Source organism: Cervus elaphus, chromosome 14 (assembly GCF_910594005.1).
Source record: "Cervus elaphus chromosome 14, mCerEla1.1, whole genome shotgun sequence".
In the NCBI taxonomy this organism is placed as follows: Eukaryota; Metazoa; Chordata; class Mammalia; order Artiodactyla; family Cervidae; genus Cervus; species Cervus elaphus.
The window spans coordinates 23592122-23617921 of record NC_057828.1 but is presented as its reverse complement, the minus strand read 5'-3'; the positions used below and the strand labels follow the sequence as shown (position 1 = coordinate 23617921).

General features: G+C 37.4%; 1 protein-coding gene across 5 annotated transcripts in view; it reads right to left on the bottom strand.

The window, feature by feature from the left end:
• SPATA17 (spermatogenesis associated 17) overlaps positions 1–25800 on the bottom strand; it is a 240313-nt gene that overhangs the window by 56068 nt on the left and 158445 nt on the right. For all 5 annotated transcript variants that reach the window (XM_043924404.1, XM_043924406.1, XM_043924407.1 and 2 more), the window contains one exon: positions 7400–7535. In XM_043924404.1, coding sequence (XP_043780339.1) covers positions 7400–7535 — 136 coding nt within the window. The remainder of the gene's footprint in view (positions 1–7399; positions 7536–25800) is intronic.

The following is a 25800-nucleotide window of genomic DNA, read 5'->3' as shown; positions in this document are numbered from 1 at the left end:
TGTGCTCTTGGAGAAGAAAGTTCAACTTCATTAAAATCAAGGAAATGCTAACTAAAACGTAACATCACACCTATCCAATTGGCAAAAAATTTTAAGGTTGACAATTATAAATAATGGAAGGACTACTGTAATATCGCTGTTGTAAACTAAATCTGAACAGTTATTTGTAAAATATAATCTTATGGAACAAATTTGAAAATGTATTCAATATATATCCTATAGTCAGTAATACCTTTCTCTCATGTGAACCAGGAGATTTATAAAGGAATCGACATAATAATCACATCATGCTTGATTTGAGCAGCTGCAAATAATGCACATTTTTCTGCAATAAAATGGATAAATTGTGCAAACTTGTGTGTGGAATACTTTACAACAGTGGAAAAAAATTAAATGCAAGTAAAGGGCGTCCCTTGTGGCTCAGCTGGTAAAGAATCCGCCTGCAAGGCGGGAGACCTGGGTTTGATCCGTGGGTTGGGAAGATCCCCTGGAGAAGGGAAAGGCTACCCACTCCACTATTCTGGCCTGGAGAATTTCATGGACTGTATAGTCCATGGAGTTGCAAAGAGTCGGACACGACTGAGTGACTGTTACTTTCGCTATACATGGTAAGAGGGCTTACCAGGTGGTGCTAGTGGTAAAGAACCCATCTGCTAATGCAGGGGACATGAGACATGGGTTCGATCCCTGGGTGGAGAAGATTCCCTGGAGGAGGGCATGGCCACCCACTCCAGTATTCTTGCTTGGAGAATCCCACGGACAGGGAAGCCTTCTACAGTCCGTAGGGTCACAAAGAATTGGACACGACTGAAGCGACTTAGCTATGCATGCATGCATACACAGTAAGTGTGTGGTATAGAAAGCTGTTTGAAAAATACACGTGATTTGATTTACACATTTATACACATACATTTATATAAAATGCCTAAGATATGCAAAACTAGCTATTGCTTGGGAATACAAATATGTAATAAAAGCATAAAAGCAAAGGAAGTATTTAAAATTCAGGATAGCAGATCTCTCTTGTTGGAAACAGAAAAGACGGAATCATTGAGAGTACCACACAAGACTTCTAAATAACAGGAATGTCCTCTCTCTAAGCCAGGTAAAGATTTCATTAATTTATTATTTTATAAATAATATTCTGGTATTCTGTATCATCTTGACACATAATCAAGATATTTTCAAAAGGTACAGACTATTATGAATAAAATAAGCTATAAAGTTATACTGTACAACACAGGAAAAATAGCCAATATTCTACAATAACTATAAATAGAGCACGACCTTTAAAAATTGTGAGTCACCATGCTGTACACTTGTAACTTATATAATACAGTATATCAACTATACTTCAACTTTAAAAAAAAGCCTTAAAAGCCAAAAAAAATTCAACAGAATAAAACATATATATAATATACAAAAGTTTGGTGCATTAAAGAATAGAGTTAATATAAAAAAGATTCTGCAAAAATTTCACAGCAAATTAAAAGCTAACTAAATGAAGTACATAATAACAGAACCAATCCCCTTTAAAATAATTCCACAGAATTAACCATTTGTTGTTATATCTAGCAAAAATATTTCCAATATTTGAGATAAAGTATCAGTACTTTCAGCAAACTAGAGGTTTCAAGAAGCCTAGGACGTAAAAAATTCTAGATAAAAGATGTTAAGATCTTTTTAATGCATAAGTGACCTGGGGAAAGGTTAAGGGGATTCTTTGGAAGAAAGAACTGACAAGAAAGTGCATTCCAGTGAGCGTGATAGTCAGCTTATGTCACATGGTATATACACATCCATAGAGTTCCACAGTCTGGGCATAATCTGGCACATGGTCAAGAAACAGACATCTGGGCTTTGGGTACAGCAAGAGGTTAGACCAGAGAACACAGTATAAAATCCAGCACTCCAAAAAAAAAAAAAAAATCCAGCACTCCTGAAAAATAATATTTTCAGTAGATGAAGTAGAAAAAGATAAAAGATCCTTTTAGGAAGACTTGGAGCATATATAACCATCTCACCGTTGGATCTGAGTTGAGTGGAAAAAAGTAAATAATTAAGTTCAGGAAGCACATTGAGATTAAAACTTTCAGAAAGAAAATATGTAGGCAAGCTGCAAAACCTCTAGCTGTCAAACAAAGATGGTGCCCTCCAGCATAGGGTACAGCTGCACATCTAGGGCAAGCATCTTACCCGGGGTGATGCAAACTTACAGACCTCAGAAGGAAACGTTTGCCATAGTCTCTCTTGGGCTGTACAGTTATTAATCTAATGGAGCAATCTCTCAATCTCGGACTTTACTGCAGTCACAAAATAACGTTTTTTAAAAAAATAGTTTACCATGGTTCTTATAAAAATGTGTTACGTTTGCTCATCACTCAAAGGTAATGTTTTAGACTCAAACACAAACTGAGTACTTAGTGGATGTTGTTGTTTAATTGCTAAGTCACGTTTGGCTCTTTGCGACGCCATGGACTGTAGCCTGACAGGCTCCTCTATTCATGGAATTTTCCAGGCAAGAATACTAGATTGGGTTGCCATGCCATCCTCCAGAGGATCTTCCCGACCCAGGGACTGAACCCGCATCTCCTTCATTGGCAGGCAGATTCTTTACCGCTGAGTCACCAGGGAAGCCCGCTTAGGTTAATAATTATAGACTAATATGGCCAGTTCTAATCTACTGAAAATCTTGGAAACATCACTGCACATATTAATATCATATTCATTCACGAGTTAAAATTAAAATCAGAAACTCTTGAACTCATTTTTAAAACTATAATTGAAAATTTCCACACAATGTAACAAACCTATCTGAAACAAAAATTGATGAAAAAGCCAAGGAAGTGTAAATTTATACATCTCAACACAACACATCCAAACTCTTCTATAGGTTAAACACTATTTTTCAATATAGTATAACACAATAGTGGTTCTGTCCTAAAGGCATAATAAACTAGAGTATATGCACAAATGTATGCATATTCACATGCATAAGACTGCATAATAAAAAACTGTATAAGCTTATATTTTCCCTGATGGTTGCTGACCTCTGGATTTCAGGTACAAGGATAATCAGAGGGAGAACGCTGAAGAACTTCAGTCCCAGATATATCGTCAGAGAGACAGAAAAAGCACTTAAACTGAATATTTGATTACTGAAGACCATCCTCCTAAGCAAGATATTTTCCCTCAATTACACTTAATTATTTAATTGTTTACATTTACTAATGAAACGAAACAAACAAAATAAACAACTGTCGGGGGCTGTTTTCAGCGGACACATCATCATCCATCAGCGTGTACAGAAAGATTCTTAAAATTATATGAAGCTGGTCTGTTTAAAGAGAAAGGCATATTTTATCCCAATCAATGCATAAGAGTAAAATTATCCATAACTGAGGCATGTTTCTCTGATGTACAGTTCAGCTGTAATGATCCCCACACACTGCTCTTGCACATCAATTATGATAATCATAATCACGGTCGTTGAGCTGGGTGTTCATTATTATCAGGATGCTGGTGACAGCAGATTCAATCACCGGGTGCCATGGGCAAGCAGTCACAGTCCCACCCAAGTTTCTGCAGACAGCGACGTGCCACATTAAATCTATGATGTGTTCCACATCCCACTCCATCCCAAACGCCGTCGACGGTAAAGGTCAACTTTATGTTCTGTGCAATATGCTTAGGCTCTCTAAATTAATTCTTTGGAGTACTAGATATTTTTATGCTTTGTAGCTTATAAAATTCTGTTTAGGACCAAAATGCATGTGAAAATAGCACAAAAGGGCTGCTCCACGGCTGTAATTCACCTATAATAAGGCATAGGAGGAGAAGCTCTGTCAACATGAACCATCTTAAAAGTCTCCTCTTGAATTTTGCAAATAAGGGAAAACATGAAGTGGTTCTATTATAGTCAGTTGTCCAAAATGCATATGAAACTCATTCTTATTCAGATAAAGGGCTGAGATTATCATTTCTGCTTCAGTAAATATGAACATGTGTGGATGTTTTGACAATCAAAAGAATGTTTTTAGTAGACAATTTTTTCTTGGCCAACTCTTTTAGACCTTGTCAGATAGATGAAATTAATAGTGACTGATAGATTGTCCTTATTTAATTTCATTTCTCTTTTTGATATTGAGATCAGCACAACAAAGAATTTATAAATACAAAGTCTTTAGGTGAACTTAAGAAAAGTTTGACCATTTAAGACACAGACCTAGAATCTAACAATTAACTTGGAGCATTGTACAGTTAGATAAAAGAAATATGAGTAAATTATATGATATGTATACATCATTATTGCTTTCCATAAATTCAAAAAATTATATACATATTATTTTTCATTATTGATTTTCATACTATCAGGAAAAATTATATTATTAGCTCTTAATCTGCTGACTTTGTGATGTCTTTATATACTGTTATATATACATGTCAAAAGCATTAAAATAAAACAAAAATATTAAATACTATTTATTAACTGATTTAATGTGAATTTGATTAGAGAAAGAAAACATTTTACTTTTCTCTCAATGTATACCTTTTATCATAGTTGTATAACAAATGGCCTGACAGTTACAACGTCCATGCTTAAAGAAAACAAAAGAAAAAAATTCTCCAGCAGACAAACTTAAAACATGATGCAAAGGGTGGAGAACAGGAACCAAATATATTTGTTTCTTAACTTCCGTAAATCTAATGCATTCAACTAAATCTGATGTATATGGAAATGTTTGTAAATAGTCCATCTTTCAATAGAAGCAGCATAAAACTACACAGGTCTTTTCCCTCTCCAACATTTTGAACTCAACAACTCGCTAAAACTATCCTTCATCTACTAATAATGAATAAGTTGTGGTCTCATGCCTCCAAAGTCAATAAACATAGTTTTATACAAAATAAAGAAAAATTAGCAGGCTTTTACTCATTTATTGGGTACAAGTTCACCCAGATCACTGAGCAGCAAGTCAAAACATAAAATATTTTCATAGAAACAATAGAATGGCTACCCTGTACCTTGTAGAATCTATTGGCTACACAGGAATAATTTGTCAATCTAATAAGGTTATTTTAAGAGATCAGAGGAAGTGGGAGAGAAGGAAATGAGGAATAAAATTAAATTTGCATTTAATATCTTTCTATGTGATTCTGTGCAAGTGGATTAATGATTTATTAAGACATAAGGAATCGCTACACTTTCTTAGTTTTCAGGATCTCCAAGAACGATTATTTGTCATTAACTTTTCAAGTATGTATACTTTCTAAAAGTATATAAAGACAACAATGATTCCTCCAAAAGAACAAAATAAACTTTTTGTTAGTGATGATCCAAGAGTCTCTATAATTTGGTTAATCTAGTTAGATGAATGCATAGTCTTGGAATATGTCAAACATATAAATAAACCTATGGCATAAAACCCAAAAGAACCATATTATTTTAGGAAAGAAACACTGGTGCAAGGATCTGTCTTATACTGAAATAGCTCAGTGTCCTAAGGTAAGTCATTTACATATTAAAGAAATGAAATGAGAATTTCCTTGAATTAAATAGGATGGTGATGACTTAACAGCAAAAAATAAAATTCACGTCAAATAGAAAAATGAGATGTAGATCACATTATGTACATTTAAAATACAAAATCAAAAGGTTTAAAATCATATGTACCCTATATTCTGAATGGCTGCATATTAGGTAAAAAGCAAATGTCTAGTGTAGTCTTGCTGTGGATTTTTATGTAATAATGTTGTTATCAACTTCCAGGTTTGTCAGTCAGTGGACCAGACTGTACTCATTGCACATATTCCTTACGCCATGGAATTACTGTTTAGTGTTCTAGAATACCATTTAGAAAAACAAAACAAAAAAAGACTTAGTAGCTACAGAAGAAAATGGGACTTCCCAAGGAATCCAAGCATGAGTTCCCTCTGACAATGCCATTATTTGCAATGTCTTTAAAAAAGAACTTTTCTTAGAATTTGGTAAAGAAAGGTCTAATTTCCCTTAAAGGTCTAACATGTTTCTTTCACTTGAGCAGTGAGGAGGCCTCTGCAACTTTTGTTCTCTGCATCTTAGATACCAACAGGTCGTATTTCCTAAGTCTCTGACCACCATAGTCACGAGCACGCATGCTCAGTTGCTCGGTCATGTCAGACTCTTTGCAACTCCCTGGACTGCAGCCCGCCAGCTGCTTTATCCATGGGATTCTCCAGGCAAGTATATGGGAGTGGGTTGCCACGCCCTCCTCCCAGTCCCCCTTTGTGTTGTGGGCATAGGTGCTCTTCTCATCAAAGATTGTTTCCCCTTGTTTAAATTTCTAGAATGTGACCTATGTTGCATTTGCCACTTGATAAGGTGCCTTCAGGGTCTTCGCTGGTGGCTCAGCAGTAAAGAATCCACCTGCAATGCAGGATACATGGGTTCGATCCCTGGATTGGGAAGATCCCCTGGAGAAGGGCATGGCACCCCACTCCAGTATTCTTGCCTGGAGAATTCCGTGGACAGAAGAGCCTGGCGGGCTATAGTTCATAGGGTCGCAAAGAGTCAGACACAACTGAAGCAACTTAGCACGCATGCACACAAGCAAGGAGTCTTAAATCTTTTTGGTAGGAGACTGTGTGTAAATGAATAAATCCTCCTTGACAGACTACCCATAGAAACAATAGGCCTGGTAGTGTATGGAACTCAGTATCTCTTAAGCCCTTTCCAGAATATAATTTCCTGCTCCACTTTACCTGTATAATTTTGATATGAGTAAGTTTGAGTTTCTAACTGCTAGACAATATGTTTAAAACCTAGTAAGAACTTTCCTTGTTACCTCCTATTGTGTAAGACATGTAGGAAGGTGTTTTCCCATTTTAGAAATTTTTATTTAAGTGCTAGCAACTATAATTCTGGAATCCAAAAGTAAATATTTATCTGCTTTTTCCTTTTCTATGTCATATATATAGATAGGATATCACATATATCTCCCCTTCCTTCCTTTCTTCCTTCCTCCCTCCTACCCTCCCCTTCTTCCCTTTTCCCTTCCTTTCTTCTTCTTTCTTTCCTACATACCTATCCACATATACATGAAGGTTGAAAGAAAACAAAGAAGCACTGATCTCCATGCCTGAGAGTTAGCTTAACTCTGTCCCACAGATTCAGACTTGACCCTAACTGGCTTTGCCAAAGCTAATGACCACAGCGTGGCTGAACCATAAAACACAAGAACACAACAGCAACAAAAAAATCCACAATACTTAAACCTCTTACTGACACAGTAATAGCTAAAAATAATTCTGTAACCATGAAGGTGTTAGTTGTAATGACAGTATATTTGCTATAATCAGTGTCCCTTTTTAGCCTTTTAAAAGAAACACTATTTTTCTTTTTAATGTTGCATCAACTCACCTTGTTACAGATCCATCTCTTAGGATTTTCATCTCGGAAATGTTGAGTTCCATAAGCATCAGGACCATATTTGCTTGATAAATGCATTGTTGGGACGTATTTTTTGTTTTTATGGTAGGAAGAAAATGGCAAAAACCTGAAAGAACATTCAGGTAATAGTCTTAATTTGATTTGTAGAGACATTTGACTAAAAAAAAAGAATTTCAAGAAGTCATAAATTATAGGGAAATAACACATGGCTTGGAATCAGAACACCAGGTCTTCACTTCAATCTTGGCCACTGACTATCTCTGTTACTAACTTCTATGAATCTTCATTTCTTATTCCACAAATGGAGATACTAAAATTTTACAGAATTTTGTGGGTCTCAAATATTTGCTAACTAGAGAAAATGTTAATTAATTAATTAATTGTGCCAAGTAACTCAAAACTCATCACCTAAGTAAAAATGCCCTTAATAAGATGGTATTCCCCAAATGTAAAGGATGGCTGCCATTGGCAACTCTCATTGAAATGGGCTTTCTTCAACTCTTAACTTACCCAAATAATAAAGGCATTCCTGGTACAGAGTATGGACAAAGAAGCTTTTGAGTCAGTCAGACCCATATTTGCATCTTAGCTTTGCCCCTGCTACCTGTGTTCCCTCATGCTACAGAGTAATTGGAAGGAAAATATTAGTCGCTCAGTCACATCTGACTGTTTGAGAATCCATGAACTGCAGCCCACCAGGCTCTTCTATCTATGGGATTTTTTTTCCAGGAAAGAATATGGAGTGGGTCATCACTTGCTTCTTCAGGGGATCTTCCTGACCCAGGGATCAAACCCAGGTCTCCTGCATTGCAGGCAGATTCTTTACCATCTGTGAGTGATGGTGAACAATTTAATATACACAAAACTTGGTGCTGAAAACAGTAAGTGTTCAATAAATAATGCTATTGCAAAAGTAGAAGTAGCTTATTGTGACAGCTCTCAGTATCATCACCACTACCATCATTATCACCATTATCATTATTACTTTTAATGTTATTTTGATCAACATAAAAATGAAAATTTTAAACTCTCACAAAACATCTAAGATTGTGATACATTTATAGTGTAACCTGATAAATTGTTTAATCCCTCATCAAAACCTTCTGAAATAAGAGTAAAGGGATTTTTTTTAAGTTATAAATTCATAGGAAAGAGGACAAAAGAGAAAAAACAGAAGAAGAAAATGCTAACAAGTTTTTGGCAGGTGGAATGCAGATAGAAAAGTCGAGTTCCAAAAGAGGAAGAGACCAAAGAGAAATTATGCCATTAGTCCTGCAGGATCCTGGAAGATTCTGGAAGTTACTGCAATGAGTGAGAGTGAAGAATAAAGCTGAAAACAGATGAGAAACCTATGCAAACCCCCAGGTTTCTCTGCCAGTTCATATATTCATAAAAAGAGTGTATTCTCAGAAATATTATATCAGAAAGCTCTGGGCTCTGGGAAGCAGGCCAGAGTGAGGCACCAAATGGAATCTATGAATTCTAATTCAAAGGTTACTCACTAAACTCTTCCCTTGCTCATCTTGAAGTTACCTGGCAGCTTGACTAATAGATATCAGAAGACTAATTGTTTCTTCTCAAAAGATACCGAGAGTTCCCAGGGCAACAACTTCAAATATCAACATTTGGAAGTTTCTTAATTAAAAGGTCATATCCCAGGGTCTATCAGTCAAATAAGCCACTCTCACACACAAATACACTTTTTAATCTGATGGTTAGGGTTTCCTTTTTAATATGAATTTAAGAATGGATTGTCATTTGGGGAAACTACCAAGATGGAGGACTTCCCTAGTGGCTCAGATGGTAAAGAATCTGCCTGCAATGCAAGAGACTGGGGTTCAATCCCCAGGTTGGGAAGGGAGTGGCTACCCATTCCATTATTCTTGCCTGGAGAATTCCATGGTTTAATTAGGCATTGGCTCACACAGTAAAGAATCTGCCTGCCAGTGCGGGAGAACTGGGTTTGATCTCTGATTTGGGAAGATCCCCTGGAGAAGGGAATAGCAACCCACTCCAGTATTCTTGCCTAGTAAATTCCACAGACAGAGGATCCTAGTGGGCTATAGTCCATGGGGTCACAAAGAATCAGACACAACTGAGCAACTAACACCAAGATGGAAGAAAAACTCATATCTAAATATAAGAGATAACCTAGAAGGAACATATAATATAGGGAAGAGGAGTAAACATCAAAAAATTTTAATTAATATAATCAAAGGAGACATGCTATCAATAATAATGGAGCTAGATCCTGTTTTAAATACAAGAAACTTTTAGAGGGAAAAAAGCAAGCTCTGGGAAGTAAGTATTTAATTCACAACTAAATTAAATATTCTGCCAAGAAAAATACTTTGAAATTCAGACACAGAAAAAATGAAATTGAGGTTAAACAAATTTTGGGGCAGATGCTGATATTTTCACATATATTATTTAATTAAGACAAGGAAAGGGCCTTGTTAAAATTCCAATTCAACTGAAATTTCTCCCATTATATTCATGAATTTGTTTAAAAAATAATAAGCTTAGGAAATGTGTTATTTCATCAAGTTTCATACCTCTGTACAACTTCTTTTTAATGTTTATTAAGAAATTCCTTTTAAATATTTTTCCTAAGAAAATACCCTCTACATCTATTTAAGATAAAAAATAAACAGAACACAGAGCTTTGAATGTACAAAATTACACAAGCATGTATTATAGATGCCCTTGGGAAAAGGGCTCTCATGTAAGACAGATTATGGTCCTTCCAGTGCTAATTTGCACATGGGATGGACAACACTCACACACAAAATTAATGTGGCCCCAATGTCCCTTAGTATACAGAGGGGGTGCTGTGAGCCGGCTGCTACACTTACACTTTTTATCACTTCTGAATTGCATTTTAATAGTACATTTTTCTTTTGTGTCTGGGCAAAATTTGCTTTCTCAAGGGACAGGATGGCTGAAAAGATAAGGCTGAAAGACTAGGTATTTCCCTGCACATGAATTAATTTTAATTCCATTGAGCCATAATGTTTCATTAGAGAAACATGTAGTGCATACTAAGTGCACATGTGTATGTGTATATCTGTATATATAATGAAACTATTTAGATTTATTTTATAAATAATATTTAAAAATCTATCTTCAAATTCAGAAGAAATTATTTAAGTCTCAGATAGATTGCTCTATAAAAGTACAAACAGCCATGCAAACCCTAAAAAAACACAACAACCCTAAAAATAAATTGAGCTTTCAATCAAAAGTTTAGACAATGATCAATTTTACTTTTAAAATGGTATCTTTTAACAGTTATAAATATATAATCAGATGTGCTTTATTCTTGCACAGAGTACTTTTCAATTAACTGAACATTATATTAAAGAAGAAGGTGTTATGGGTTTGCCTATTAATTTTTATAATTTCCTCAAAGACACAGATCTGGCAGAAATTCTTAAATTCAATGTGGGGATACAGTGGTATATACAAATAAGTCATTACTTGAGTGTCTGCAGAGTTAGAAAAGAATTGGTAGAGGTCTCAGGAAGCAAAAATTAAAATTAATCAACATATACAAAATATATGGAAGTGAGTTAGAGAATGAAAACGGATTCTGAAGAAACTGAAAGAGGCTCAGCGTAACTAGAAAATTGAGTTCTTTATGAAGGAAGCAAAGGAGATCATGAACAGCTTTATAGCAGAGATGACTATAGAGGCCCTAGGAGACTATGTATAGAAATATATTACAGATCTTTATAAATTGCGAAACATTTTTCTCCATATATATTGATTGCCCAAAAGAGTAGTTATCCAAGTCATGATGAACCCTGACTTAGGTAAATCATTTCAAACTGGGCATGGAGATAATGATTCATAGATAGCGAGACACATAGCTAGGGAACAAGTCTCAAATACCTGTTCAGGTTTCAAACATGTCCTAGAGAAGCCTTCTCTCTGTTAAAGGGCTATTAATGAAACATATGTATTAAGCTCAAAGCAGGATTAAGGGTACTTTATTACAAGTTAGGAATTTGACTCTAGATAACAATAAATTCTCCAATGAGTTAAGATCACAATAAATTCTCCACTGAGTTATGCAAAGCATGTGAATTAAGTCTGTTTGCCTGGGCTAGAGGCAGGAAAAAAGAGCCAACTAGACCAAATTTGAATGCAGAGTGCATTTGGAATGCAGAGTTCCAAAGAATAGCAAGGAGAGATAAGAAAGCCTTCCTTGGTGATCAATGCAAAGAAACAGAGAAAAATAATAGAATGGGAAAGACTAGAGATCTCGTCAAGAAAATTAGAGATATTAAGGGAATACTTAATACAAAGATGGGCACAATAAAGGACAGAAACAGTATGTACCTAACAGAAGCAGAAGATACTAAGTAAAGGAGGCAAGAATACACAGACGAACTGTACAAAAAAGATCTCAATGACCCAGATAACCATGATGGTGTGATCACTCAACTAGAGCCAGATATCCTGGAATGCGAAGTCAAGTGGGCCTTAGGAAGCCTCACTATGAACTGAGCTAGTGGAGGTGATCGAATTCCAGCTGCGCGATTTCAAATCCTAAAAAATGATGCTGTGAAAGTGCTGTACTCAATATGCCAGCAAATTTGGAAAACTCAGCATTGGCCACAGGACTGGAAAAGGTCAGTTTTCATTCCAATCCCAAAGAAAGGCAATGCCAAAGAATGTTCAAACTACTGCACAATTGCACTCATCTCACATGCTAGCAAAGCAATGTTCAAAATTCTCCAAGCCAGGCTTCAACAGTATGTGAACTGAGAACTTCCAGATGTTCAAGCTGGATTTAGAAAAAGAAGAGAAACCAGAGATCAAATAGCCAACATCTGTTGGATCATCGAAAAAGCAAGAGAGTTCCAGAAAAACATCTACTTCTGCTTTATTGACTATGCCAAAGCCTTTCACTGTGTGGATCACAACAAACTGTAGAAAATTCTTCAAGAAATAGAAACACCTGACCTGCCTCCTGAGAAATCTGTATGCAGGTCAAGAAGCAGCAGTTAGAACCAGACATGAAACAATGGACTAGTTCCAAAATGGGAAAGGAGTATGTCAAGGTTGTATATTGTCACCCTGCTAATTTAACTTATATACAGAGTACATCATGTGAAATGCCGGGGTGGATGAAGCATAAGCTGAAATCAAGATTGCCGGGAGAAATATCAACAACCTCAGATACTCAGATGACACTACTCTTATGGCAGAAAGCAAAGAAGAATGAAAGAACCTCTTGATGGGAAGTGAAAGAGGAGAGTGAAAAAGCTGGCTTAAAATTCAACATTCAAGAAACTAAGATCATGGCATACGGTCCCACTCAGTCAGTTCAGTTCAGTTCAGTCACTCAGTCGTGTCCGACTCTTTGTGACCCCATGAATCGCAGCACGCCAGGCCTCTCTGTACATCACCAACTCCCGCAGTTTACTCAAACTCATGCCCATCGAGTCGGTGATGCCATCCGGCCATTTCATCCTCTGTCGGCCCCTTCTCCTCCTGCCCCCAATCCCTCCCAGCATCAGGGTCTTTTCCAATGAGTCGACACTTCGCATGAGGTGGCCAAAGTATTGGAGTTTCAGCTTCAGCATCAGTCCTTCCAATGAACATCCAGGACTGATCTCCTCTAGGATGGACTGGTTGGATCTCCTGGCAGTCCACGGGACTCTCTTCATGGCAAATAGATGGGGAAACAATGGAAACAGTGACAGACTTTATTTTCTTGGTCTCCAAAATCACTGCAGATGGTGACTGCAGCCATGAAATTAAAAGATGCTTGCTCCTTGGAAGAAAAGCTATGACCAACCCAGACAGCATATTAAAAATGAGAGACATTACTTTGCTGACAAAGGTCTATCTAATCAAAGATATGGTTTTTCCAGTAGTCATGTATAGATGTGAGAGACGGACCATAAAGAAAGCTGAGAGCCAAAGAATTGATGCTTTTGAACTGTGGTGTTAGAGAAGACTCTTGAGAGTCCCTTGGACAGCAAGGAGATCCAACCAGTCCATCCTAAAGGAAATCAGTACTGAATATTCCTTGGAAGGACTATGCTGAAGCTGAAACTCCAATATTTTGGCCACCTGATGCAAAGAACTGACTCATTGGAAAAGACCCTGATGCTGCGAAAGATCGAAGGCGGGAGGAGAAGGGGACAACAGAGGATGAGACGGTTGGATAGCGTCACCATCTTAATGGACATGAGTTTGAGCAAGTTCCGTGTGACAGGGAAGCCAGGCGTGCTGCAGTCCGTGGGGTCACAAAGAGCTGGACACAACTGAGTGACTGAACTGAACTGAACTGAACTGAACTGAGAGCAAGTTTGTTCCCACATTTATAACAGCATTTGTATAATCTGACTTGTCCTGAGTCTCAACAGCCAACAAAAATCAGAGATGTGATGAGAGGTGTGATAAGAGATAGGGCAGATGTTCCCCTGGGGAGAAGAGCCTTTCTCTTTAATGACTTGTCAAAAGGGTAAAGGAAGGGATTGGCCAAGGATTCTCCCCATTGAGAGCAACGTCAGGCCAGCACCTGAATAATGGGGTCCACTAACAGGTCAGGAGAAACTCTGGAGAGAGGTAGCCCTCATGGAATGTGACCCTGGGTGAAGCAGCTTTCACCCTCCCTGAGCTGAAGGGGGTGGAGATGGGGGAGAAGGGGAGGCGAGGAAACCAAAGAGAGATGTCCTCTTTCCCTAGAGGCAGCTCCTTATAACACAGAAATGAATTCTGGGCCTGTATTATCAGATAAGCAAATAAGCAATAGTAAATACCAGGGGACTTGATTCATAGTTAATTCAATCCACCATTGTGCCTTGTTCAGTCATGTCCAACACTTTGCGACCCCATAGACTGTAACCCTGCTAGCTCCTCTGTCCATGGGATTTCCCCAGCAAGAATCCTGGAGTGGGCTGCATTTCCTCCTCTGGGGATCTTCTCGACACAGGGATTGAACTCCTGTCTCCTGCGTCTCCTCCACTGGCAGGCAGAGTCTTTACCTGGTGAGCTATTGAGAAAGCCCACCAGATATGTCTTAATCTGTTCAATAGTAGTGTGTTTAGACACTGTGAGTGTAAAAAGGTGAATAAGCAGAAGCCTCATCCTAAGACCCTTAAAATTTAATGAGGGAAAGAGCAAATAGCCTTACCAGTATACAAGTGGAGAAAAGCAAAATTTGATGATAAAGCAAAAACAAAAGAGTATGGGAACAGAAAGCACTGGGGAAATATCTGATCTGTTCTTTAACAAGTGGGTCAGAGTTCACTAGGCAGAAGTGAAAACCGAAAAAGAGGATGCAAAAGTCGTAGACCGGTATGAATACAGGCTCAGAGGTAAAACTTGGAACCCACATGTGGGGTCTTGGGTGTATGTAGTTCGTTGGCCTTGAAACTAGGAACAATGCTCTGCATAGGGTGCTTATACCAGCTCCTCTCAGAAGAGGTAAAGCTTCTGCAGCCTTATCTCATCTTCCTTAATATCCCTGTGGAATACTGTCCTCAGGTACTTTAACCTTTCCTCACAGATTCTATCACCAAACTCTGCAACCATCTCTAGGGCTCTGTGTGGCCCTATGAGGGCAGACTTGCCCACAGCACGTTGAAGGCTGATCCACACTGGGGCAGAGGAAGGGTGGCCCATTCCCCTCTCTCAAAACTATGCTGCTCATTAATACGAGTTTTCTAGAACCCATCGACAGGGAAGGAACAGAGATGCAGATGTCGAGAACGGACTTGTGGGCACAGTGGAGGAAGCAAAGAGTGGGACAAACAAGAGGAAGAAGCATCGACATATACACATTCCCATGTGCAAATAGATAACTGGAGAGAAGTTACTGCACAACATAGGGAACCCAGCTGGATGCCCTGTGATCACCTAAAGGGGTGAGGTGGGGGAGGGGAGGAAGGTTCAAGAGCGGGGGACATATGTATAATTAGGACTGATTTGTGTTGTTGCGTGACAGAAACAAACACAACATTGCAAAGTAATTTTCCTCCAATTAAAAAAATAAATTTAAAAACACTATGTTGCTAAATTGAAAGCCTTGTGATCTTTTGATATCAAATGTCTGATATTTTCCTTCCTTTCACTGGAGGTATCTTACTAATTAACTCTAAAGTGAATACAGGATACTTCAATGCCTTCACTCTCTTCATTTGGAAAAAAATAAACAAAAATAAATACTTTTCCATCATCACAGATTGCATAAAAAATGATTTCATCTTCAAATCTGGAAACCTCCTACACTTCATAGTCAATAAAATATAATGAGACGCTAGCATAGCAAATATAGTCATATGAATTGTACTGTCTTTGTATTTGACTAATTGAATTTCATAGACTCAAAGGATAGTTTACTTCTATCTTAAGAGTGATTCTAAGATGCTATTGTTTTTTAACTAAAAAATGACCAAAAAATCAGAAAAATTGTCAGTTTTATCATATATGCTACACAGAGTGGGAAATAAGCCAATTATTTTTTTATTGTTCTTATAGGGGAACCATAGAACATGCTGAAGAAATCACAAGCTGCATTAATAAAGATCTTGGTCAATGAGCAGCCTGACTTGTTCCAATCACTGACAACACTGGGAGGGCAGACAGGCCTAAATGAGATACAAGAGTCAGTGTGGGTGTTCACCCCAGGATCTCTGCTGAAAGGTCTATCTAAAATACTTGCAAAAGGAGAAGCTAGATTAAGAGTTTAGCAATGTTCGAAATAGAGCAGTTACTTAATTGTGTGGTATAAAAAAAGAGAATAAAAGGGAAAAAAATCCACTATAGGCTAATTAACAGAAAGGAATTCCCTTAATTCCAGAGGCAATTCCCTCCGGTCTACAAAACTTAATTTGACAAGCAAGAACGCCTAGGTATAAAAGTTTGCAAAGAGCTGATGAAAGAATTAGGAGAGAAAATATGAACAAGGCAAGTCAACTTAATCTAATAAACTAATCAACAAACAAAAATTTCCATGTTATCATAAAAGTACACCTGCTCAAATATTACATATTCTATTAGACTCTAGTATTTTAATCATTATTGTAATATAGAAAATAGAAAATTTAATGTTTTGAGGGCTGAGTTATAGCCAGTTCATTTCTGATTTCACTGTCAGATGACTTAGTTATCATTAACCAACTGTAGGAATTTTTTTTAAGGTTAAGCATTTTTAAAAGCCACTCAATTGGAAATATACAAATTATTTATGTCAATTGTATATGAAATAGGATGAGATATGTTTTAAATTGGTAGTATGTATAACTGACAATGAATATTGACTAAATATAATGAATTAATGGTGAATATATAACATTTCATGATACATGTAAGTGAAATCATTGTTCCATACACCTTAAACTTACATAGTGCTATATGACATATCTCAATAAAATTGGAAAAAATGAATACTGAATAATTTTAGCCCTTCTGAAAAAATCAGGTCAACTGTCCGTCCCATTCATAAGAAAGGGTTATAAAATACTGAATATGTCCTTTTCCCTTTGTAACATAGAATAATGTAAGTTTGAGAATGAATTTGGCAATTAAGGATATCTTTTTATAATCTTCAATATGAGGAATAAAGTGTTTTCACTGTATGTATTAATAATATAAATGTCCAGATAAACCTAATATATATAGCTCATTAATACCAACAGAGGAATTTCAAAAACATCGCCTAATAATCTATCAAGATGTTTTATCTAGTAGAGTTTCGGTTAAAGAGATGTTTGTAAAATGAGTAACAACTTGAAATAGGAATTAGGCAGACCATTTATGGATGAAGACAGCTTTCGTTGAGATTTTAATGTAACCATGGCTATAAGCATTTAATATATAAAAAGTGTTTCATACTTAGAGTAAAATTCATAGCAGAAATTGAAAACTCATAAACTATTCAAGCAGCAGTATCAATAACATAAATTTCTCCCCCAGGGTGGTGATATAATATTTAAATATAAAAAATGCAAATGGCTAGACTATCTGTTCAGCTAGATAGTGAGCTTGTATTACAAACTTCTAAATTTAAATGGGAAGACCTATTTTGCCCTTCTCCTGACAGTTTTCTTAGCTTAAGAGGACTAGCATTCCCTGGATATATTATTATTATTATTAACAATCTCCAGGCAAGCTGATTCAATAACTTCATTACATCTGTGCAACTTTCCGAAACATATTTTACAGAGTTGACTTTACTTTCCTCGAGCTAATTATGGGAAACTTAACCAAAAAAAGAAAAGTCTCTACTAAAGAGATACTGAATTTAAATGCCCCAGCTACATAGCATTCACACAGGCTCTTCTTTTAATAGGCCATTTACAACATTAAATGTTTTAAGCTCAGATATTTTCAGGACTTGTATAATTGATATAAAAAAACATATAATTAAACAGAGAAATAAGGCTGTGGGAAACACTTGCACAAACTATCCTTAAGAAAGTAAGAATGAAATAAACTGCCACTAAAAAGAAAAACTTGCTAAGAAAAAATCAAATGTTCTTTGTTGAGCAGCTATTCCAAACCAGTCTGTGGATAAAGGGATTCCACGGCTAACCATACTATCAGCTCTGCGAAGCCAGGAGACCTCTCTGTGTTGTTCACTGCCTGTTCTTGGCATCTAACACAGTGTCTGGCACATATTAGGCTGCAGTAATATTTGAGCAATAACTGAGTGATTAAGTTTGCAAAATGCTATGTAGTATATGACCCCTCTTAGAAGTTTACACTAAATCAAAATATATTTAAGACTGGAAAGCCCTGTAAATGCCAAAAAAAAAAAAAAAAGGTTTAACTATTTCAAATATAATTTCTCCCAAGTTTATTTGATAGGATACTTATTAATATTTTCCAGACTAGAGTTCAAGAGGCAGAGTTTGGAAAATGCTGTTCTGAGTAAGAAAAAGGGAAAAGAAAGGAAAGGCTGCCCTATTGTTGGGACTGCTAGTATAATGCTAATAAAGATTAAAGAGCAGTCACACTTGACTTCATTTCCTCTTGCTTGATTTCTCTTTTAATGAGAATGATTTTTGGTGATCAAATGGATTAAAACAAAACAAATAAAACTAGTTCAAGCTCAAGTTCAATATATTTAAAAGAATGCTTGACAAGGATTGTACCAAGTGTACGGAATAAATCTTGGGCTCTTTCTTGAGGACCTTATAATCTCGAACAAGGGTCTCCAATGTCTATGTCTGGAAAGGTCAGGCAGTAACACATATTAAGCAAAAACTAAGAGTGCAAACTTTAATCAGTCATTGCCATGTGAGACCAGGGGCCTGCTGTTTCTAGATCTCCTAATTTTTAATAAAAGCCAGAAAATCTGGAATTTTAAGAGATATAATTACCATTTTAAACTACTTTTCGATCAGTGTAACTTTTTGAAAATTGCAGGGTCCAACTGTAACACTCTTGGAAGCTATAAACAACTGACAAGTTTCTAGTTAACAACCTCTCTTCAGAATTTATAAATGAGCATCTCCTCTGTCAATGACTTCGAGGCTCTAACCAAGATACACTGCCTCTCAAATTAGACTCAATCATCATTAGTTATTCTTTGAAAATTGTGAGTGTACCAAAGATATACAAAAATGTCTTTAAAAGCAGAACAGTTTATATTCTGTGATATAAAGGTGGGCTTCATTGTATGTTAATTTCAGAAAGATTCTAAAATGGAGAATATAAATAAGTTAAAATTAAATTCTATTTGTTTCACCATAGATAGGGATGGGGAATAAGTGTAAATCTATGGCTGATTCATATCAATGTATGACAAAACCCACTGAAATGTTGTGAAGTAATTAGCCTCCAACTAATAAAAAAATTAAAAAAAAAAATTAAATTCTACAAAAATGGTGCCAATATATTTATCTATATGACATTAATATTATTTCATCTTAATGAAAATAAAGGAGATCAAACCAGTCAATCTTAAAGGAAATATGCATTAGAAGCACTGATGCTTAAACTGAAGCTCCAATACTTTGGCCATCTGATGCAAAGAGCCAACTCTTTGGAAAAGACCCTGCTGCTGGGAAAGATTGAAGGCAGGAAGAGAAGGTGATGACAGAGGATGAGATGGTTGGATCGCATCACGGAGTCAATAGACATGAGTTTGAGCAAGCTCTGGGAGATGGTGAAGGACAGGGAGGCCTGGCGTGCTGCAATCCATGGGGTCACAAAGAGTCGGATATGACTGAGCAAATGAACAACAAAATTTCATTTAATATTCTATATTTTGATATTCTAAATTTTAAAATTAAATGTAAACTTAGAATATTTCATATATGTATGCTTGCATCTGAGTCTGCAACCCCATGGGCTGTAGCCCACCAGGCTCCTCTGTTCATGGAATTTTCCGGGCAACAATACTGGAGTGGGTTCCCATCTCCTCCTCCAGGGGATCCTCCCAATCCAGGGATCAAACTCATGTCTCATCCAGTCCATGGAGTGAATTCTCTTTTCCTTTAATTTGTAAAATACCTCCTGGAATTCTTCTTTGCTTTCACCCAGTTTCCTGACTGACTCATTTTCTGCCAGACTTTGAATTAATGACTCTTACCTTAACTAGAACTATGCATTAGAATCGGTTGGGCATACATTTCAAACCCATATGCCTGCTGAGTCAAAATAGCTGTGATTGAGACTATGGAATGCATATGTATATAATTTTTAGCCTCAAGGTGATACAGGTAAGCAACCTAATTAAGAATCACTGCCCTCCACCCGATCCCTTTGGGTCTTCCCAGTGCACCAGGCCCAAGCGCTTGTCTCATGCATCCAACCTGGGCTGCCCTAACATTAAAGCAATTTCCAGGAATCTGTACTAAATCTTTTCTCTCTGTAGTCTCTCCCCTCCCTGGAAGATGCTTCCCCCACCAAGAATTTAACTATCACCTCAGATCATTTCTAAATTTTTATCTCTATAGACAGTGTTTTTCTTTAACTCAAGAACAGTATTTTCAAATGCTCACTAGGAATAACTACCTAGATATAGAATGCTGCTGCTAAGTCACTTAAGTCGTGTCCGACTCTGTGCGACCCCACAGATGGCAGCCCACCAGGCTCCCCCATCCCTGGGATTCTCCAGCCAAGAACACTGGAGTGGGTTGCCATTTCCTGCTCCAATGCGTGAAAGTGAAGTCGCTCAGTTGTGTCCGACTCTTAGTGACCCCGTGGACTGCAGCCTACCAGGCTCCTCCATCCATGGAATTTTCCAGGCAAGAATACTAGGCACCTCAAATAGATCTGCCCACAAATTAATGTCATATCTCAAGCCTCCACCCTATCATGCCAACAGAGCTTCTTACATTTTTTTTTCTTAAGTAAGGACATCACTATCTGACCAGTAACCTCACTCAGAAGCTATCAAGTAAAGGTACTAGAAGACCTCTTGCCTCTGCACTCCTCAACCTGAGAAAATCTTTGCTCATGGCTACACTTTCATAAGACACTGTGTTTATAATGTGATACGCTGTACCCACCCACAGTGGTCATCCATTCATTGGTTAATTAAATATGTCCATTAATTTAACATGTATTTGTTAAGCATTAACTGTGTTTTAGGCCAACAACTGGTGTGGGACAGTTTGATGATATGAATTGAGCAGAACAGATTCTCTTTCAGGAAATTTGAACTGAAAAGCTGAATTAGCTGTGGATTCTAGAGCTGGAAGGTTATGCTGAATCAGGCCTGGAGTGGCCATGAAAACTAAGGGCAAACTGAAGATTTATGGAAAAAAACTAAGGCCACAGATAAAGCCAGCCAGAAATACAGAGAAAAGTGGAGATGCCACTAGAGAGAGAAAATGACGCCCCTGCAGCCATAAGGCATCACCTTAGTCCGGCTTGTCTTTGGTTTCTATGAGACTCTTCAATGCATCTTTTAAACATATCCTTAACTTCTTGAATCATCTTGAATGGATCTTTATTCATTGCACTGAGGAAAGCCCTGAGATGCATCTATGCCCCTGACCACACCATCCACACCCGACATATCCACACATCCATATATCATGTTGGCCCCTATTTCTGATTTAGGGTTTATAGGATTCCACCTATAAATCAGTTTGCCAGCCTCTCTCTTCCCTCTACTATCACTGTCCTTGTTCCTGGGCAAGTCTTCTTTATTTCAAAACTAGACTATGGCATTGGTACCCTAAATGCTAGGACTCCCATTTCTTTACCATGGACATACTAGTAGATTGATATCTCTAAGATAATTGACCTTTTCACTCCATTGGTTAAAACACTGTGATACTTTTACACCATGTTTTATATAGTGAAGTCCAGACACTTTATCATGGTACACATGATCCTTTATACTCTGGCTCCACCTCTACCTTCCCTCTCATCTCTGCCACTTTGCATAAAGTACCAAAGCTCTGCGCTAAGCATCACTAGCCACCTCAGAAGGCAAAATGAAACCCACATGAGCTCTGCACTTGTTGACACAGAGATGGCTTTGTCCAGGCCACATCCTTCATGTCGCCTTCCTTGCTCTGCCTGGCATACTTCTGCTGAGCCTTCAAGTCTCTTCTGATCCTCAATGCACTATTGAACTAGCAAAGTCTGGGATGTATAAATGCCATTCCCATATAAGAATGTGAGTATGTCACAGAATGACAGTCTTTCTTTTACAAAAGCAATTCCACATGCCTTGTAAACTGACCGAAAGCTAAGTGGCAAAAGTTTACTTAGCGTATGTTAGCTATTGCAGTAGGGGGAATTCTTATAAAATGACAAAATCTAACTAAAAAGACTAAAGTGTGCTTTTATGATTTGTCTGATTGCATATATCAAAAGTATATGCAAGATTTTCACAATACCAGTAAAAGTATTCCAAGTTACCACCATTATGTCAAGGTCATAAATATAAACATTCTTACTTAGGTGTCTGTAAGAACAGAATTCTAGGATTCTGTGGTCACTTATTGAGAAATCCATGTTTTTTCAAGGAAACAGTGGACACAAAGAGAGCGTATTTCTCAGTGTAGAGTTGAAGTAATAAAGGACTCTTTTGTAGACAAATTCTAGAACTTCTTAATTATACACAGGCTTATTATCTGTATCCCCAGTGTTATAAAGTAGCAGAACTTCATTAGAAAAATTAAGCTGGAAAAATGAAGGCAGCACTTTGTAAATTTCCACTGGAAATTAGCTGGGAGAGGCAGAGGAATGCTGGATCAAAAGAGGGTAATCACGCTTAACCGTGCCCTAGAGCACCCGCATGTGTAATACGATTTGCACAGTAAATACCTCTCCTATTACTGCTTGTTTGGAGTATTCTGTGTTAATGGGGTTAGCTAATTTAGTATTTTAACTTAAAAAGGCTCTACTGATTAACAAATGTTGCACACTGTGCTAGTAATTAAAATAAATGGAAGAGTTACAAATAAAAGTTGAATTGTCAAGAAAACATTATCTGAAAATGTATGATAATCCCTGTTTATCATAATACAATAACAGTTCAGAAAGTATGCAAATTGTAAAGGTCTAAAGTGTTGCAAAATCACACAAGTCAAAAAAGTTTTGAGATGCGTTAAATTTCCTTATCATTAGTGTTAGTGATAAATAATAAAACCAGGTCTCATCTATGTATACACCATGGTTTTTAAATGTCCTTAAAAAAAAAAGTTTAGCTCACTACTGTTCACCTAGTCTGAATAATGAAGGTAGCATAATATGCTACTCCAAAATGGGCCACTTTGGCCAAGGGTTATTTTGAGCTAAAACCTCTTAAAAACAACAGGTACAAGAAAAGCGAACTTACTCTCTCTTTTTCCCCTAAAACCAGGAGATTACACTCCCACATGAAAGACGCCTTTCCTAAACCAGGAGGAAAGAAACATTCCTCTCACCAGACATGTGAAGTCACAGCATAGAGAATTCTGTACAAACAGACCTTGTTAAATAACTTTTATCTTCCTTTGGACTCCCCATATATTTTTGTTATTTTTTACAATTGCTTCTCAATGCTCAACTCAATATAAAAGAACATAAGGTTTGCCACTTCTTTGGGTGTTCATTGTCTTTATAAGGGCTATTGTAAAACCTCTACTAAATAAATCTTTATGCTTCTCTCCTTTTAATCTGTTTTCAGTTCAGTTCAGTTGCTCAGTCATGTCCGACTCTTTGAGACCCCATGAACCGCAGCACGCCAGGCCTCCCTGTCTGTCACCAACTCCCAGAGTCCACCCAAACCCATGTCCATCAAGTCGGTGATGCCATCTAACCATCTCATCCTCTGTCGTCCCCTTCTCCTCCTGCCCTCAATCTTTCCCAGCATTGGAGTCTTATGCCAATTTAATTCTTAGGCCCAGTTGAAGAGCCTAAGTGGACAGAAGTAAAGTTTTGCCTCTTCTGCAAAAATTATCAGAAAATTGATCCTTTTCCTTTTCATTGGACTGTCTGTACTCAGGCTCTTATGAAAGGCTACACAAGTTTAAAATATAACATTCTGGGAATTCCTTGGTGGTCCAGTGGTTAGGATTCTGAGTTTTCACTGTCAAGGGCCTGAGTTCAATCCTAGTCAAGGAACTAAGATCTAACATGATGTGACCAAAAAAAAAGAAAGAAAAAATATATATAGAGAGAGATAGATAGATGAATAATTGAGTAGCCATTCCCTTCTCCAGGGGCTCTTCCTGACCCAGGGATCAAACTCAGTTTTCCTGCAATGCAGGTAGATTCTTTACCATCTGAGCCATCAGGAAAGCCCAATATATATATTAGCCTTACAATATGATTAAATCTTGAACTTCTCTTCATAGGAAAACTCAAGCCATGGTCATATCTTTTTTTAATCCTCTAAGTGTCTACAGAAGAAGCTTGAATCCTTGGGGATCTAAGGACTTCCCTCAAATTTAGCTCAGGTTTGTAATTAATCTAAACACCAAAGTCTGATCTAGCAAGCTACCTCCTTGATTTGAAGGACACTTGTATTAGTTTTGTATTTCTGCTGTAAAAAGTTACTATCACAGACTGAGTGGCTTTAAGAGTATAAATTTATCGTCTGAAATCTCTGGAGGCCAGAAGTCTGGGGTGGGTCTAACTAAAACTCAAGTCAAGGCATGGGAGGGCTGCATCCTTTCTGGAGGCTCTAGGGGAGAGGCCATGTCTTCACCTTTGCCAGCTTTCAGAGGCCGCCAGCATCTCTTGGTTGTGTTCTCTTCTTCCATCTTCAAAACAAGCAAAGATGAGTTATCCATCTCACATTGCCTCACTCTGATCTTTCTCATAGTCAAATCTCTACTTTTGAGAACCCTTGTGATGACACTGGGCCCTCTGGATAATCCAGGATAATCTCTCCAACTTTAAATCCTGAATCACATCCACAGTCTCCTTTATCATATAAGGTAGCATATTCTCAGGTTCCTGGGATGAGGATGTGGCCTCTGTGTGAGGTCAATATTCTGTCTATCAGAGCAGAGACTAGCACCAACGTCCACTGCAATGTCCTAACTCCACTCCATGTTGGATATAGTTGTAGTCTGCATAATTATAGTCTCCTGTATTAAGCCAGGATATTTACAATTAATAGAAGGTATTAACATACAGGATCTTAGCACCGCTCATAAGTCTTTAGTGAAGTTGATATCAGCCTACATCACCTGATTCATGATCACTCCATTCCATCTCTGCTATCTTAGTGGGTAGACTAAATAAACACGACTCTGGTGATGTGGCCTTCCATTTCTTCCATTTCTTAATAATGACTTTTTTCCCCTATGTCATCTAGGCAACTTGCATGGTCTCATTTCACATCTGAAAATAATCCTTTAAATGCTCTGTGAAAAACCCTAAATCAAATATGCATTGCTCTTTCCACTCTTTTTATTATTTTAAAAAATATTGATTTATGTATTATTTTTGGCTGCATTGGGTTTTAGTTGCAGCATGCAGGATCTTTGCTGTGGCATGTGGGATCTTCCATGAGGGCTCTCTAGTTGTGGCACACAGGCTCGGTAGTTTGATCCCTGACCAGGGATCGAACCCATGCCCCTTTCATTGGAAAGTGGATTCTTACCATTGGACCACCAGGCAAGTCCCTGAACTTTTTAAAAAGTAAATAAACAATTCTTTCCTATGCTTATAAGTGGATATGAGCAGACTTAGTAAACCAAGGGAGGTAGGAAACCCCTTAATGGAAACAGAAGAGGGCATGGATACAAAGCTGAATGGTAATAGCCCAGTAGCTCTGGACAGAGTGTTTCTTAGAGAACGTGGTGGCAGATTAGCTAGAGAAATAAGCCCGGATCAGATCCTGAAGGGCTTTGAGTCTTGCAATAAAGAATTAAGATTTATCCTCTAGTTGATTAAAAAAAAAAAGCCACAAAAAAGCATTTAGGGGAATAATAACTTGCTGAATTTTT